Below are 16627 nucleotides of genomic sequence, written 5' to 3' on the forward strand. Positions count from 1 at the left end.
GTTTGGCAATTTCAACAGCCAAAAAATGTTTCAAACCTTCCATGTTATAAATTCAGCGAAACACGACGCCGAAAGATCAAGACATTTGCCGTCAGGATTGTATAAAACACTAATCAAACTTTGAATGGAATTCATACAATGCTTGCCCGTGCTTTAAAATGGTCGGTCCGTCCTACAATCAAGGTTACAGCGCACCCTGTATCACAATCGATGGCTTGTGCTCATCGTCTTTTTTAAGCATGATAATATTGGGAGAATGTTAGAAACCCAGACGCAGCAGCGTTTCTTTCCGCAGCGCCATTTCAGCTCGATTACCACCCTATTGCACACCGACATTGGACTGTTTATCGTTGGTAAGTGTATCGGAATGACATCGTATCTCAGGGCAAAGAGCATCGTCAATATGTTACACTGAACTACGCACAGGGCTGAGTGAAATGTCTAACATGATGGATGTGGAGTGAAGTCATGACACGGCGCGCACGTAACAGGTGCACATCATGCATTTAAAGACAAGCTGGTGCCTCTTCTTGGCTTCAGCTGGATCTGAGTTCCATTCTGGAGAATGACCCTGTCAACAGACCAGTGAATTTTTTTTTTTTTCATTATACCGGGTTTTTGACTTCAGCATTCTCAGTACGTGTTACCATGCTCAGTAAGAGAATCATCTAACAATAAACGTAGTGTAATATAAAGTACGTAAATGCTTACATTAGTTTGGTGGCCAGTACCCTTGAAAGGGAGAGAATTATATACTGGTCCCACCCACAATCATTGCAAGTCGATCGGTCGACCTTGCAAAACAAAAAAAGAATAGAGATACGCTACAACAATGCAAACTCCTCTTTCTCTTCTTCCTTTCGTCTTCGTTAATACCTCTTGTCGTTTTACACGCTATGAAGCAAAAGCCTCTTTATTGGCGAAAGCTTCTCTTCACTTTCCTGGGCTCATTGGCAGTGTGCCTCCTTATCCTATTACCCATCGTTATCGTATACACCACTAAAAATTTGGCTCAACCCGTCACTTATGCTACGTTACAAGCAGAAATCGACCGCCCTGAAGTATCAATATATTATATACCTCACCAAGATGATGATGCTATTGCATTTGCACTGTCTATAGCTCATGATGTGGCCAACAATATACCAATACAGGTTCATCTTATATCAGACGGTGCAAATCACGACTTGCAGCAAAATATGGCGTCAGGTTTACACTATTGTAAATGGCACAACACCAATCATTCATTTCCTCTCGATGATCAAGATATTTCACGAATTCGCACTCAAGAATTTCTCGCATCTATGGCCGCTTTAAACGTTCCGCCCGACAAAATCCATTTAATGAACCTGCACGATTATCAAACTCCGGCAGCTTGGACGGCAGACCTGTACGATCAGCTGAAAGACAGCGTGAAAAAACAGATTTTGGCAAATCATGCGCAATACCCAAACGCCTTGCATCACTGTAGTTCAGGATTCTTTGATTTTGACGGGCCTCGAAACCCCGTTCATTTGGCTTGCTGGGACGCTGCTGCAGAGATTACCAAGGCGAGCCTCATACAGGCAGATCGGTTTGCATTTTATCGCACCTACGTATTTTATCAACCTCCTTCACATCGGTGGTCCCAGATGACCATGAACTTTTCGCAGTTTCTTCCACAGCACCGAATATCAGTGCAAGCGTATCAGGCATACGACCCGGCCAATGGGCAATATGCGTTGGGCATGCACAGTGTGCCTATTCTAATGAATAATACTATCGTTGATGGAATTATTTACCTTGATTTTCTCAACAACACTGTACAGGTTCCCAATAACGTCACTGTTTTATAGCATTCCTTTCATAATTAGCATTGTAAATTAAACAAAACTATATTCGCACTCAAACAGGCATGGAAAATTCACCGTGTTGCCTGATTTGGACGGTCTCAAGCAGACGAACCGCCACTGAGCGCCATTGGAGAAAAAAGTTTGTGTGGGGGTCTGTGAACAAGAACGTAAACTTCCTCGAATTTTACTTTCTCTTCCAACTTTTTTTCTCTTTGCCTTGTCATTTTCCGCATTGACAACCATATCTTCCGCCATCAATAACTCAAAACCAACAACAGAAAGCAGTTCTGGCACGACACTCATGGCTATGCCAGACAGTAGGTCGGAGCCAAACTTGCACCGCACAACCACACAGCTCATCAAAAATACATTGATACATCGGCCAGATAGAAATGTCTGGATTGTATGCTGGCAAGTTATTCATTTACTTGGCTGATGTATGCCACCCGTATTCGGCCTCGAAATAACCCTAATCTTTTCCCGTTTTGTTGAATATTTCCAGTTTTGCGGCCATTGGAGGATTCTTGGTGAGAATGCCTTTACCCACGGAATTTACAATTTCTGAATCTCGACGTTCTAACCCTATTACTTCTTCTCCTCTATTCTTTTTCATTTCCTTCAACTATACCCTATTTATAGTTCGGGTATGTGTCCTTATTCATCCAACCGTTCCCTGGTTTGATATAGACTTTTGATTATTCATCGATTTGATTTTTCCTCTTGTACCAGTTATGACGTTGGCGTATTGTCAGGATGCTTGCTCATGGAAGACTTTCAAAATCGCTTCATTAACGACCAAATCTCAAAAACATTGCTCGTGTCTGTACTAATGGCCGGTGCTTTCGTTGGAGCACTCTATTCGGGTCCGCTGGCGGACTACATCGGCCGTAAACGATCCATCATCATTGGAACAGCAGTCAATATTCTTGGATCCGTCATTCAAACAGCTGCTACAGATACTAGTATGATGATTGTCGGTCGTGTTATCGGCGGTCTAAGCATTGGGTAAGTGGACGTTATTTTTAGAGCGACATTATTCTTGATCGCTAAAATTTTCGTCCTCCAGCCAATTGTCTATGCTTGTCCCTCTATGTAAATAACCTCGTTCATATTGATTACTCCTTCATGTTTCAACCCGGCATAAAACTAACTCTTTCTATTTCGGATCAGATCAATCAGAAATCGCTCCAAAGGAACTTCGTGGACGACTTATCACCATGCAACAGTTTGCCATCACTGTGGGAATTGCTGTTTCATTTTGGATCGATTATGGTACGATAAATTGGGAAGGCTCCAGTTCATGGAGGTAAGCAAACCCGCAACTCTGGTGATACCCCCACCTACCATGTGCATAAAATTGAACATCTCCACCACCATTCAGATTTCCAATGGGTATCAGATTGATCCCAGCTTTCATCTTGTTGTTTGGAATGATTTTCATGCCCTATAGCCCTCGCTGGCTGATGGCAAAAGGCAGAGATCTCGAAGCACTAAAGACCATTGCATTCCTCCGAGGAAACGGTAGTCTTTCTGACCAAACAGTTCAAATGGTGTTTACTGAAATCAAGCAAAGTGTCGTCTTTGAACAAAAATACACCTCGCAAACGTACTGGGAAATCTTTCGCTCTGGCCATGAGCATAATCGAAGGAGAATCTGGTTAGGAATTGCTGTACAAATTTTTCAACAACTCACTGGTATCAATGTTGCTGTGTAAGTTTTTTTTGTACCATTTGAATAAGCCGATCTTGGACGTTGCTAATATGTTAAAATCTTGTATTCTCCAATAGCTACTACGCCGCTGATATATTCCAATCTGCTGGGGTATCTGGCACTACTGCTGCATTATTTGGTAATAATTCATGGCATTACCCATTATTGAAATCCTATACGTATGGACTAACTTGAAATTTTACAGCCAATGGCGTGGACGGCATGGTCAATGTTATTGCCACCATTCCCACCATCTTCTTTGTAAGTATGCATGAGTCGCAGGCCATATCCAAAGAAATATTCGGTCCTAACACTTTCTTTACCTTTGGTAGATTGATAAATGGGGTCGACGCCCAACTTTAATATCTGGGGCAATTTCCTGTTCGGCTTGTATGCTCATCTTGGCCATCGTATTAGCTACACACGGTTTAACTGACGGAACTACAAATGACATACCAATACAAGAAGGCACCGGTTCCCTCTCTTTATTATTCACCAGAAACTCAACTGTAGTGGTCATGGTGTTCTTATACCTTTTCGTCGCCTGTTATGCCTACAGTTGGGGGCCCGTTGGATGGATTTATCCCGCCGAACTTTATCCGCAACGTAAGTACGGGAGGGGATGGCAAACACCTATGTTTTCATATGGCTCAGTATATTGATGGATTTTTTTTCTGTTTGATATGCAGGATTACGTGCCAAAGCTCTTGGTATAACCACCGCTGCAAATTGGCTATTTAACTTCGCCATCAGTCAACTGGCACCACCAATGCTTAGTGGCATTCATTGGGGAACCTATCTTGTTTTCTCCATCTTTTGCGGCCTGATGGCGTTGATGGTGTACCTCGAGTTCCCTGAAACAAAAGGAAAGTCACTGGAAGAGATCGATTTGATATTCAGCGGTCAGCTGAAAGATGATGACCTAGGAGTGCACCATCCTGCCACCGCCGCGGCAGCCCTCGCTCAGCTTGAACGTATGAAGTTTAGCGAAAAATATTCAAACAGAGAAACGTCCTTTGGAAATGCCATCGAAGGAGCTCTCAAAAGAGTTGCTGATGAAGGCGCCGTCAATAACGAAGAGTTGGAACTTACTCCACTCAAAAATAATGTACCATCACCATCCCCATCTACTACTTAAAGCTGAGCTGGCAAAATATGTGCTCTTCCCTAATCCTTTTTTTTTTTTCTTCAATGTATGTTCAAGGACATTACGCTGCAAAAAGAGAACCAACCCAACGATGTAATATCCTCCCCCACCCAACCCCCTTTTTTTTTCTGATAATCATGTAATTTGTGCACTTAATACGCTTGATTTGCATTTTTTTTTTCTTTACCTCACCACATAAAAACGTTTTTACACTCTCTATTTCACGGCGGCGTTAAGCTATTGGCAAAAAAAAATTTATTATATTTTACATCCTATAATAATTTATAATGGGTCTATATAAAATAATAATATGAAAAATATCAGCAGATAGCCAAGAAGCTCGGGCCACCCCGTTCCAGTGGTCCCGACTGGCCAAGCTATAGGCAAAGATTTGTGTGACTTGGAAAGATTGGAACTTGGTGTTTGTTGGGCCGTAGTCACCTGTCCTTTGAGTGGCAGACGATCTCATGTTCTGGCGGACCGACCTGACCTAACGCGTACATTGAATCAAGGAACCTGTGACTATCCTACTGCAGTGTACTGCGTTATATCTCGGGCCATCCTCCCAGGGCCGTTGCACCCTTCCATTTTCCCTTTTGCTTCTCTCCACTTTGGAACACCATGAGCTGCAGCTTTCGTCGGTTACCGCTCGAGCTGCTGTATGAAATTTTCTACCACCTTTCAGTATCGTCCGATCTCGACCCTTTAGACGGATGTGCAGCAATATTGAACGCAGGCTACGTCAACCGTTCCTGGATGTACGTTGCGTTTCGATATCTTAACAGCAAGGACGCTCAGTACTTGGTGAAACTGCTCAATTGGAAAACCCCTCTGCGTCAATACCGTCATCGAGCGAGAGCTGTGAAGTTCCTCCGAGCCGTTCATCGATCAGGATTCTCGGAGAAGATAAACATCACGAGCTTTACGCTGGATTTCCATTCGATTGTGAGTGCTAAAGACAGTGCGGCGGACGATATACAAACGGTGCTCAAGCTTTGCCACATAAAACGCTTGGAAATTATTTTCGATGCCGATTTTGGAAAATCCAAGGACTGTATAAACCAGTTCCTACGTGACATCGAGGTACCGTGTCCACCTGACGTGGTGCACTTTTCAGCCTACTGTCCGCAACGACGATGCCAGTGCTGTTGTGCGAAAGGCTACGACCATCAAATAGCGAGCTTTATAAAATCATTGAAAGTCACATCCCTCGTCCTGCAACAGATGCAACCTGGCAGTGCCACGCTCGCTGCCTTAAGGAATACGCGAGACCTGGCTCTGGATCGTTGTGCCGATTCTAGTTTCATAGCCCACATCCTCCAACAAATGCCGTACTTGAAAACCGTACGATTATACCAAGATGATCTGTCTGCCCTGTCGTCCAAGTTTCTCGCTCGGTTGGCCGCCAATACTGGGTATATAAAGGATTTCCGAATCCGGCTGGTCAATAACAACTGGAACGATGAACTAGGGGAGAACTCGTTAGCGGTTATGGCCAGAATCCAACAACAGATACCTGACATACGCCGAAGTAGCGACGATGATTTTACAGAGCTCGACCTTGACCGATTCCTCATGGAAACGGGAATTCGAAGGAACGGTTATGAGCTTATCCTCTCACCAACGCCTTGTCCGGCATGAGGCGCGTTGGTTTAAAAAGCATATGGTTATTTACAAGTTTTTATTTTTATTTTTTGCATGCCACATAGTATACATCATTGTAAGTGATCAAATTCACACTTCGCTCCTTCCACCAAATTATTTTTCCTTTCATCGTCTTGATCTTGTTGGTTTCTTAGCGATCTCCTTTGCTTCTTCACTAATCAAAGCATACTGCACACATAAAACCGAAACCCGAAAAAAAAATAGCCCCCGTTGCAATTAATATTAGAAACATTGTTTGCTCACATGCCATCATATATAATTACCAGGCCATCATTCCTTCGTGCACATAGCTAAAGGGGGTATAAAGTTAGGTCCACTGCGCAATGTGACGTAACGTCATACAGAAGTACCAACCTTCACATCTTCCATCGAAACAGTCGACCGCTTCGCATGGCTAATTTGGAAATATTTACACTTAGCCACGCGTCCATTCTGACAATAATGTAACCGGGAAAAAAGAAGGCGCGGTAAAACTCACCGTGCAAACATCTCCACGTCCATGGCCAACGTCTCTATCAAAGGCCAAAGAAATAATGTATTAATACAAGTATATAGTCAGGACCGCAGCCCACTTTGATGACGTTTTTACCAATTTGTTTGTAAACGACATCGGCCAGCGAGGCAATGAATTGTGGGGATGCCGTTTTCCCAGTACTTTCAGCTGTGCAATATGTAACGTTGGATTTAGACTGCGGGGGCAAAACGTTATTTCGTAACTACGCAAATGCGTTGCGTACCTTCAGCTTCGGCAATCCGACCCACAGTATACCATACGGCTGATTTCAACCTCTAAATGCGCAATGCAAGTAAGAAAGGGGGTGTCAGATGACGCAGTGTAAGCCTTAATGCCAAGTACCTGCTGTTGGTCTTGATTATCAGCCTCTGCCATTTATTGCTGATCTCGGGTAAAAGAAGTGGACTGCTGCGCTAACGCCGCCTTTTGGAAACCCAGGAATTTCACTGGTATTCGAAATTGTAACCTAAAACCTGGTGGTATAAGTTGTCTATTTTTTTTCTTTCCATTAGAATTCCAACTTCCACAACTACACTTTTATAATCTTCGAAATGAAGCCTACAATCTTTCGTTACGTCGTCTTTTTCAACTTGATATTAGGTTGGTATCTTTCGTCTTACTCCCCCCACTGCACTCTTTTATAACCTTCATAACTTGATATAGCTGCACTGGCCAAAGGCGGGGGTGGTGGTGGTGGTAAAGGCGGCGGCGGTGGAAGTACTGGAGGAAGTTCTGGTGGAAGTAAAAGCGGTGGAAGTTCCAGTGGAGGAAGTACCAGTGGAGGAACCAGCTCAGGCGGCAAAGTAGCTGGCGGCGGTAGTGGTACGTTCTCCGGAACCAAGACCGGGTCTGTGTCCAACGTTGGAACGTATAACTTTCCTAGTGGAAGTACTGGGTATGCACGAGGAGGCTATGGATCATACTCCAAATCTACAGTAGGAACCTCGGCCGTTAATACAAGAGGTACGTTAAGCCAATTGGCCTAGTAAAAAATAACGCAGGGATGATATAATTGTGTATTAAACCATTTTCTACTTTTAGGCACCTACACAAATTATTATCCCACTTACGGAGGAGGTTACGGATATGGCTATCCATATGGATGGTACGGCTTCTACAACCCAGCGTTTTTGTACTGGGCTATCATTCCAATTGGATTCTATGGTGGCTACCATACGATGTATGGAAGATACAATGCCGAAAGTGGAGCCTACTACGCCCCACAGCTTACCTCACAGAATTCCGGCAGTGCAGATGTGATGATCAATGGAACAGCTTATACAGCCGATGACAACAACTATCACTTTACCTATGGTCTTCTCACTAGCACTGGAAGACCTGCACTGGACGCAGCATTTTACGCATCGTCCGACGCTAGTGCCACTCCAGCCGATTTTGCTTACCGCTTGACCTTCTGGCAACTGGTCGAATTCACCGATGCAAACAACAATGGTGTGCTTGATGATGGAGAAGCTATTTCGAACTTGATTCCTCTGCAGGGAGGATGGTCAACAATCCAAATTTCCAACAAGACTAGCTCAGCAAATGCATCTCTGACGTACTTGGAAGGACAAACAACTTCGGTCATCACTACGTCTAACAACAGCTCATTCAACGCCAGTCTCGTTTTCCGAGTCGCCAATGTTCAAATTAACAACACTTTTGCCCTAACCTACGAACCCAATTCCGCCGAGTACGAATTCTCCATTCATGGATATCAGCCTGTCAACCAAGCAAACAAACTTGCCTTGTTGCAGGTTCTTTCCTACGTCCCCACTCTGCCCACTGCTACAGATATCAACAGCACCACCTCTGCAGATGTTGTGGCTGCTATTAAGACCAACGAAACGTATGGTGTCTCCATTGGAGATTACTCTGAAGGACGATTGGAGTACAGCAACCAAACGAACTTTGCCAATGTCACGTTTGGTAACTACTCTAGCCAAGCATCTCAGCAAGTCCTAGGAGGCTTGACTCCTCTTGACAATTGGATCTGGAATGGAGCTTCTCCCAATGGAACTTCAGTGCTAGCCGTCACTCTTTCTGCCTTGAATAATGGCAGTGCTACTGTTGCTGGTTTTGCCTTCTTGGATGTCGATGTCCTTGGTGTTGAAGCCACTGGAGCTGGCAGCTCATTCTTCTCTGGCAGCATGAACAAGGCTTCATCTCTTGCAGTCACTGGAGTCACTGTCTTCACACTTTTGTTCGTACTTTAAATACTGTAATTTAGAATTTAAGTATACAGTCTAGTGCTGTTGTATTATTAAACTCGCCTGTACTATCAGCTCCAATAAATATATAACTTATTCGACGTACGAATTAGCCTTTCTGGCAGATCTTGTCATGAACACCAGCTGCGCATTGAACCCGGACTAGTCTCTTTAGCATGCTCAAATTCTTCTGAGATATAGTTGTATTCTTGAAAGCTGCCAGGCGGTACAGACTTTCGGGAAAAAAAGGACCGCTTCACATATGAAAACAACACACACCACAAAATGAAATAAACCTTGTGGGTCCAGTTGGGCAAAACAATATGATTACATTCAGTTTTCATTAAATACAATTTAGTGCTTTCGCTCAAAGTACGACGAGTTGCTCATCAAGACGGTAGTAGTATCTAAAACCCATTCACCTACGCCCAAGTATCTGTCGATGTATGATCGAAGTTCTTTGTTTTCAATTTTGGAGGTGGCAGGTCTGCAATGGGGGCGATGGTAAGTTTCACTTTTTCCAATGCGCTGGTACGTTGGCACAACTTACTGAAGTCCAGTGTTTCGTTTGATTCCAGCAAGCACTGCGGATATCAAAATAGCATCAGCGGTGAAATGAACTATCTTGCCAAGCATGTTCTCGAACTGTTCGTAATAAGTGGAATGAGATGGATTGGAATCAACGCAATGAGTCGGAATGCAGTAAAAAAGTTCTCGGCCAAGATGTGTAAAGAACTTACAAAAGGTGCAATCAAAAGGCTCACGAGGTGTGGACGTGAGTTGCAGCAGCCGGCAATCACATTCAGATTTTTATACCATCGGAATTCAAAAATGCCTGCCCAACGCTTCCGTTCGAAAGTGGTGGCCGCTTTTGCAATAGGACGTTGCGTCCTTCAGTCAAAACACCTGTCATCTCATCGTATGGACTTTTTGGCATTTGCTTTACAAAAATAGGTCTAGTTTACGTTGTCTATTCCACGATCTATGTGGTAGTATCTGAACAGGTACAGGATACATCTAGGTGTATCATTAAGCTTCTTATCGAGAAGGGAGAGAGAGAAAAAAAAGTACAATAGAGATGTCTAAGGGAGTAATTTGTAGTATAATGTTTTGCAAGATTGTGATTACTTCTAGAGGTGTTGTTGGTATGTTTGATCGCTAGGGAGGATGGTAGGGGACTTGAAATGCTTAATGCGATCCATCCAAAGGCTCTTCGTCTGATAGAGCCAAAGCATAATTTCAAGAGACTCAAACTCGTACCACGCGCTGATAAGCTCCTTTGCAAGCTTAATGCTTAAGCCGTAGTGACGAATTTTGTCCAACAGGGTCGAGCGAATATCGTCCCACACAGCTTTGGCGCAATAGCGACCCATAACGACGTAAGTCATGCTATAATCCTGGTCAGTTCGAAGCACTTCATCGACGCTTCGAAGCAAGTCATTGGTTTTGAGAAGAAGTAGGACAATGCGTGGCATATTAGCCAAAAGACCGGCAATGTCGATCAGTAGTTCGAACGCTCCCTCTGTCATCTTCTCGAGCTCAGTTTGTGACCGTTCTGTCGATAAATCCTGGGTATTGACGGTGTCCCATGAGCGTCCAGTCATAACCGAAGCAAAAAGCTTGTGCGCACTGGTACCGCCTACTCTAAGTGAGTACTTTTTAATATCCTCCTCATTACCACGAATCAAGGAAGTCCAAAGATGTGCATAATCCGTTCTCAATTGGTCGTCCAAAGTACGATATAATCCATGGTCTAATAGAACGATTTCGAAGTTGAGTCCCGTGCCAAAACGGGATTTCTTAGCTGGTCGTATAAGGACGTTGCCGGGATCTAGATATTAGACATGAACGAAAAATGTGTCAAAAAAAGCGATGACGAGGTTGAGACCGCTGACAGATATTGCTGTTTACTTACGAGGGTCACAATGAACAAAGCTAAACATGACGGAACCAAATGTTCATGATTAATACGAGACACATCGTACTCTAACATCGAACATAATGACTTACCCGTGATTGTATATCATTTCTGAAAAGATCCTAGTCAGCTCTATTGAAACTCTATTCGAGTCGATGCTATGCTCCTCCATATACGCTAAATTGTCAATGCGTTGTCCGCGGATGACTGTTTTGAAATTTAAAAGGTTAAAAAATGATGCTCGAATAATTGTTTGAAGTAGGGTAATACTAACACTCCATGCATAGGATTCGTCGGTGCGCCCAAACAATTTTTGGAATGATCAATGCGGTTTTCTTCGTCTCAATGAGCTCTTTAAAGTTCTCTCGCACTTTGTTTGCATTGCTTGCCTCAAAGACGAAATTGAGCTCTTGGGGTAAACTCTCATTCATTTCTTCGCTCAGCCATTCAAAACCAAATTCAGGGAATACGCGCTTGATGGTAGACAAAATGAAGCTGACGGTATCCATATCGATTTTGCAGAATTCATCCAGGAATGGGTGCTGCATTTTGACTGCCACTTCCTCACCCGTTGAACGAAGTCTAGCTCTATGGACCTGGGCTAGCGACGCAACACCGATCGGCACAGGGTCGAACTCCGAGAACAGATCGTCTAAAGATGTTCCCATATCATTTTGGAACAGCTCTTCAATCTCTTGATAGGGTGTAGGTGGGCACTTGTCTTGCAAAACGGCCATAGTCGAAGTCCATTCAGGTGGAAGAATATAGACCATGGCAGACACATGCTGACCCAATTTGATATAAATTCCACCACTCTTCTGCAACGCTTTGAGGACCAGGTTGGCGCTTGTTGTATGACAATTGGATTTAGCTCTTGCCTCTTCTTCAGAATCTTTGTATGTTTTCGATAGCATTAGCTTGTAGTTTATGGCAACTCTGACACCGACCAGCCCGGCACGTCCACACCGCTCAATAGCGCACATAAAGTGTCTAGAAGGTTCATGATTGTAATACAATACAGTTCCTATAAGAGCTGTTGATGCCGTTATACTGAGAGGTTTGAGCAATCGGCGAGCAAGGGGACGTTTTTGCGATGGAGGAAAGGTCATTGTGCTGCTGTTGCGAAAGATTCTCGGCGATGTGAAGGAATGTACTGCTGGTCTATAGGCCGAGACGCTTCCTGCCTGAAGTTTTGGCAGGCATGATGCCCAGCGTTGAGCAAAAGACATGGAATGTAACTTGAAGGTCAAAAACCGGCCGGACCTGAAACGAATCAAAAGTGCCGATGGGTCGATGCGCTAATTGAAAACAACTTTTTTTGATGGTCATTGCCGAATTGGTGGTGTGACTGCAAAATGACATGACATTTGCGCTGTGCTCCTCCGTACACAAAAGCATCTGCTGGAGTAAGCAAAAGAGGATGCAGAAGTCTATGAGGTAATATCCATCAGAGAACGAAAGAATAGGATTGACCCATGACAGATGCATGGCTCAATATATCAGGTGCATGGTGACGAACAGACAATGGACAACCCCTTCCGACAACTCAATACTCTGCCAAGGTATCCGAAGAGTGTACGATAACATAATGGACTATCTATCAAAAAGGCATACAGCCAAAATTTCTTTTACAAATGTATCCAGCCGTTCGCAATTGCATCCGATATGCTTTCGAATGTAAGTATGTTACCTGCCAATTTTCAACAAAGCAAAATTCGACCTGCAAATATTTTAATTTCAGCAGGCAAAACTTTTTGTTTCAATTTTTTTTTTTTTCTCGATCAAGGTCCTACATTCCACAAAGTAGTCATAATGGCAAGACTTGCTGCTGGAAAAAGCAAGGTATACCAACAATCTTCAGACGAAGAAGAATATGAATCGGCATTCAATGCGTTCGATAATGGTGAAGAAGAGGTAATGTTCGGAAATGTAGTACATCGGTGTATCAATGGGCCTGACATTAATGGTATGAACAAGGTTTCGGCGTCTGACGACAACGTAGAGGAAGAGGAGGACAGCCAAGAGGAAGATTATGAAGAAGGAGACGATGAGGAAGACGATGATCAACCTACAAAGCCAGATTTACAAGAACTCAAACGAAGTATGTAAATCGGGATACTAGGTTCACGATTGAATGGTTGACCTAACAAGCAGATTTCATTCTTTAGGTCTTGCCCATGTATCATTCGAAAAGCTGGCTGAAATTCAGAGCAAAGTCGGCATGAAGGAGTTCCACAAGAACTTTAGACGATCCGGTGCAGAACCAGAACAAACGAAACCAGAGAATACAAATGGTGATACGGTGATAAAAGGAACAAAAGGAGAAAGAACACCCAAGAAGAGAGATTCAATGAAACGAGATGCAAAAAATCGACCAATGGAAATGAGCTCAAAACGAGCTGTCGGTCGATACAGAGATGTGGTTGAAACGCCAGCAGCCAAGCGTCGGGATCCCCGATTTGACCAAATGTCAGGCAAACTGAACCAAGATTTGTTTGAAAAATCATATGGCTTTTTGGACAAATATAAACAGGACGAAGAGCAGATGCTCAAGGCACAAATGCTCAAGGAAAAAGATCCAGAAGAGAAGCTCAAGTTACAAAATATACTGATGCGCATGGTATCACAACGAACGGCCAATACCGAAGCCAAGAGGAAGCAGTCTATCAAGAGAGAACGCAAGCGTACAGAACAAGAGTTGGTCAAGGAAGGAAAGCAGCCATTCTACCTCAAGAAGTCAGATCAGAAGAAATTAGAACTCATAGACAAGTTCAAGCAACTGGGAGACAAAAATGTGGACAAGATCTTGGAAAAGCGCAGAAAGCGAAATGCCACCAAGGACCACAAGAAGGTGCCGTTCAAGAGGAGAAAGACGGACATGTAACATATGCATTTTGTAATAAACATTCATTATCACGCAACATGATCAACCAACACGAAATGTATTGGTAGCCTTCATCGTTTGTAAGCACAATTGTTGAGGCAGTTCGGACATCGGGACTGTTACATAGCTGTCTGTTTACCGACAATTTGGATGACCGCTACATCGATCGAAGTGTTAGGTGGTATGTCACGATAATGCTTACGTTGCCTTACGAGGGCGCGCATGGATTTTGTTTTTTATTTATAGGGAGCGCGTTTTACTTCTACGAACCACACACTTCCAACTACTGTCAAAAAAAGAAAACTGAAGAATGGCCCAAGTTCTATATTCCAGCAAAGATGCGCTATGGCCTGGACCGCCGCGTCTAACTATAGCCGAAAAAGGCATCAAGGATATTAAGGTTGAGGAAATCCAGATTGCTGCAGGACAAAACTTCTCTCCAGAATACCTTGCGTGAGTATTGAAAGATATTTGACATTGAGGGGAGGCTGCGTTTACATTATTAATGGGTCGTCTGGCTAAATATGGCAAATTATTAGTTTGAACGCTAACGGCACAGTGCCAGCGTTAAAGCACGAAAACTCGGAGAAAGTGCTCGATGACTCAACGGACATTTGTGAATTTCTGAACAAGGAGTACGACGGCATCGATCTGTTACCAGCAGAGCACGCTGAAACTGTACATCAGATTATTCAGGAAGCTCATGCTGTTGATGCCAACTTTTTGACAATCACGCCAGCAAACGAGGCTGAGCTTCAGCAGAAGAAGGCGTTTGCAACAGGTTTTCTTGAAGCTCGCATCCACAGCTTAAAAAATTACCAGAAAAGCACATTGGAGTACAAGGAATATTATTTAGGCAGACTCCAGCAGAACGAATTCCTCTTGGGAGCCTATTCCCATCCAGAAAAGGCAGGCCCTCTCTACGCGAAACATCAAGTCGAGTGGCAAAACGCTGTTGAATTCTTAAACAAACTTAACCATAGACTGAAGGAGCAAGCAAGCAAGGAATACCTATTGGGCAACCAGTTTACTTTGGCAGATATCCATGTTTTTCCGTTGCTTCATCGCCTGAAGATGGTGAAAGGGGACGCCGTGTTTGACGGAAGATCTGATTTGGCGGCTTATTTTAAATCCGTTTCTTCACGACCCAGTGTTCAGTCTGTTTTCCAAGCGTAGCTTTCTCTTGCCTTTTCAAGAGAATTAATAACTCAGAATGCATAAGTGTAACTCAGTCATTTCGCTGATCAAGAAGAAATTCTGGTCAACTCCGCAAGCTGTTGCCTATTACTCAGCGCATGAACCAACATATATAAATACCCATTGTTCCCCCACACTTGATCAACATAAATGTTAGCTTTATAACTTCCATCATGAATCTATTTCTACTCTCTTCATTTTGAGCCTGTCTACATCTGACCATATCCATAGCATAAACCCATTGGGTGGCTCATAGCATGCCAACCTCGGCAAAAACTAAATCCTTATTCGACAACAACCCATGTACGACAGACTCTCAACATCTACTTCTCTGTACCGCACAATTCCAACTACCACACAACACAACACAACACAACACAACATAATATGGATTGCATGGACGAAAAGGTTGAATATTATTTGGAGATTTAAATGTTATACGGGATAATATATCTTACAAAACGGAGGGGAAATAACACGAACAGGATTCGATAAAAAGAACGAATTTGATTATTTTTTTTATCGATGTGGATTGTCGCAGACAACCACTTACTCTTCCTTGTGAAGGACACCAATGGGAAGGGTAAAGTAGGTATTCTCAGGAGTATACAGCATAGCGGCCATACCATACCAGGCAGTAATGGCCAAGGTGACTGAGAACCAACCACCAACTTTGGTAAGAACGGGGTTCATAAGGAATCCACCAAGCATACCGAAGAAGAAGGTCAAGAAGACTTGACCAAGGATGACTCGCATAACCATGGGTTGTCTCAAGGTACCGATGAACATCAAAAGAGAGAAGATAGCCCATGGAAGTTGGAACAAACCGACAGCCCACTCAACATTTTGAAGACCGCCTGCTGCAGCGTCGGCCAAAAATCCAGACTGAGGCTGGAGCATAATACCATATGAGAAGAAGAAGCAAGAATAAGAAATGAACGAAGTAGCACCGAAAGCTATTACAAGCAAATGTTAGCAACCGCTGCAAAAAATACCCCGCGCGTTTAACATACATCCCATGTCTACTTACTGTTTCCAAGTCTCATCTCAGCAAGACCAGCAATCAACTGACCAATAGCACCATATCCAAGGGTGATACCAACAGCCATGGTTGGGAAAGTAACAAGAACACCAGCGTTAATGAGACCGAGAATCAAAGAAGAAGTGGCGAATGCTGCCAAACCAAGAGGAGCAGGGTTGGCAATAGGGTCAAAAGGCTGTGTCTTTGGGTTGGGCTCATTGGTAATATGTCTGTTGTGAACACGAACTTGTCCGTCATATGCGGTCTCGGGCATAGCGATGGACTCATGATGGTGAACTTCGTTCTTATCAGTGCTATGGGTAGACATTTCCTGTTGTTGGTATTGAGAGAGAGAAGAGAAAGACTATGAAGTGAAGGTAAGTTAGGGAAATGAAATACTGGCCTATTTATATAAAAATCTTTTCTTCCAAAGCAACGTACGACCGTGTGTATATTTTGTGAATGTGTCTGAGTTGGGAGAAGAAGGTTGTTAGGTTTACGTCTTCAAGGGTGAGACTTTGCTGATTC

General features: G+C 43.5%; 10 protein-coding genes across 10 annotated transcripts; 6 read left to right on the top strand and 4 right to left on the bottom strand.

Annotated features, from left to right (window-relative positions):
- The first annotated feature begins 872 nt into the window (after positions 1–872).
- On the top strand, positions 873–2001 carry K450DRAFT_233346 (uncharacterized protein). The gene has a single exon (XM_051587739.1). It carries the CDS (start codon positions 897–899, stop codon positions 1833–1835), a length of 939 nt encoding a protein of 312 aa, XP_051446158.1. The 5' UTR covers positions 873–896; the 3' UTR covers positions 1836–2001.
- A 13-nt stretch (positions 2002–2014) lies between these two features.
- On the top strand, positions 2015–4954 carry K450DRAFT_233348 (uncharacterized protein). The gene is made up of 11 exons (XM_051587740.1): positions 2015–2243; positions 2324–2359; positions 2472–2476; positions 2562–2837; positions 2899–2924; positions 3003–3138; positions 3214–3543; positions 3621–3682; positions 3749–3804; positions 3876–4149; positions 4233–4954. Exons 1-11 carry the CDS (start codon positions 2238–2240, stop codon positions 4679–4681), a joined length of 1656 nt encoding a protein of 551 aa, XP_051446159.1. The 5' UTR covers positions 2015–2237; the 3' UTR covers positions 4682–4954.
- Position 4955: 1 nt separating this feature from the next.
- On the top strand, positions 4956–6695 carry K450DRAFT_233354 (uncharacterized protein). The gene is made up of 2 exons (XM_051587741.1): positions 4956–6538; positions 6619–6695. Exon 1 carries the CDS (start codon positions 5312–5314, stop codon positions 6329–6331), a length of 1020 nt encoding a protein of 339 aa, XP_051446160.1. The 5' UTR covers positions 4956–5311; the 3' UTR covers positions 6332–6538; positions 6619–6695.
- A 134-nt stretch (positions 6696–6829) lies between these two features.
- K450DRAFT_270348 (uncharacterized protein) lies at positions 6830–7244 on the bottom strand (the record flags this gene model as incomplete). Its single annotated transcript, XM_051592961.1, has 4 exons — positions 6830–6867; positions 6945–7016; positions 7093–7144; positions 7212–7244. The coding sequence occupies 4 exons, from the start codon at positions 7242–7244 to the stop codon at positions 6830–6832; spliced, it is 195 nt and encodes a 64-aa protein (XP_051446161.1).
- Positions 7245–7278: 34 nt separating this feature from the next.
- Positions 7279–9090, top strand: K450DRAFT_233373 (uncharacterized protein). The gene is made up of 3 exons (XM_051587742.1): positions 7279–7469; positions 7533–7832; positions 7911–9090. Exons 1-3 carry the CDS (start codon positions 7421–7423, stop codon positions 9083–9085), a joined length of 1524 nt encoding a protein of 507 aa, XP_051446162.1. The 5' UTR covers positions 7279–7420; the 3' UTR covers positions 9086–9090.
- Positions 9091–9433: 343 nt separating this feature from the next.
- K450DRAFT_172596 (uncharacterized protein) lies at positions 9434–9715 on the bottom strand (the record flags this gene model as incomplete). The annotated part of the gene is made up of 2 exons (XM_051584159.1): positions 9434–9566; positions 9630–9715. The coding sequence occupies 2 exons, from the start codon at positions 9713–9715 to the stop codon at positions 9434–9436; spliced, it is 219 nt and encodes a 72-aa protein (XP_051446163.1).
- A 467-nt stretch (positions 9716–10182) lies between these two features.
- Positions 10183–12266, bottom strand: K450DRAFT_233380 (uncharacterized protein). The gene is made up of 5 exons (XM_051587743.1): positions 12235–12266; positions 11272–12150; positions 11090–11204; positions 10995–11014; positions 10183–10910 (listed from the first exon to the last, which is right to left on the bottom strand). Exons 2-5 carry the CDS (start codon positions 12104–12106, stop codon positions 10210–10212), a joined length of 1671 nt encoding a protein of 556 aa, XP_051446164.1. The 5' UTR covers positions 12107–12150; positions 12235–12266; the 3' UTR covers positions 10183–10209.
- Positions 12267–13002: 736 nt separating this feature from the next.
- K450DRAFT_233386 (uncharacterized protein) lies at positions 13003–14133 on the top strand. Its single transcript, XM_051587744.1, has one exon. It carries the CDS (start codon positions 13132–13134, stop codon positions 13879–13881), a length of 750 nt encoding a protein of 249 aa, XP_051446165.1. The 5' UTR covers positions 13003–13131; the 3' UTR covers positions 13882–14133.
- K450DRAFT_233389 (uncharacterized protein) lies at positions 14037–15091 on the top strand. The gene is made up of 2 exons (XM_051587745.1): positions 14037–14334; positions 14421–15091. Exons 1-2 carry the CDS (start codon positions 14192–14194, stop codon positions 15055–15057), a joined length of 780 nt encoding a protein of 259 aa, XP_051446166.1. The 5' UTR covers positions 14037–14191; the 3' UTR covers positions 15058–15091.
- Positions 15092–15238: 147 nt separating this feature from the next.
- K450DRAFT_233390 (uncharacterized protein) lies at positions 15239–16580 on the bottom strand. Its single transcript, XM_051587746.1, has 2 exons — positions 16109–16580; positions 15239–16034 (listed from the first exon to the last, which is right to left on the bottom strand). The coding sequence occupies exons 1-2, from the start codon at positions 16425–16427 to the stop codon at positions 15628–15630; spliced, it is 726 nt and encodes a 241-aa protein (XP_051446167.1). The 5' UTR covers positions 16428–16580; the 3' UTR covers positions 15239–15627.
- Positions 16581–16627: the final 47 nt, after the last annotated feature.

The sequence above is a fragment of the Umbelopsis ramanniana genome, assembly GCF_025399195.1.
Source record: "Umbelopsis ramanniana AG unplaced genomic scaffold K450scaffold_16, whole genome shotgun sequence".
NCBI lineage: Eukaryota > Fungi > Mucoromycota > Umbelopsidomycetes > Umbelopsidales > Umbelopsidaceae > Umbelopsis > Umbelopsis ramanniana.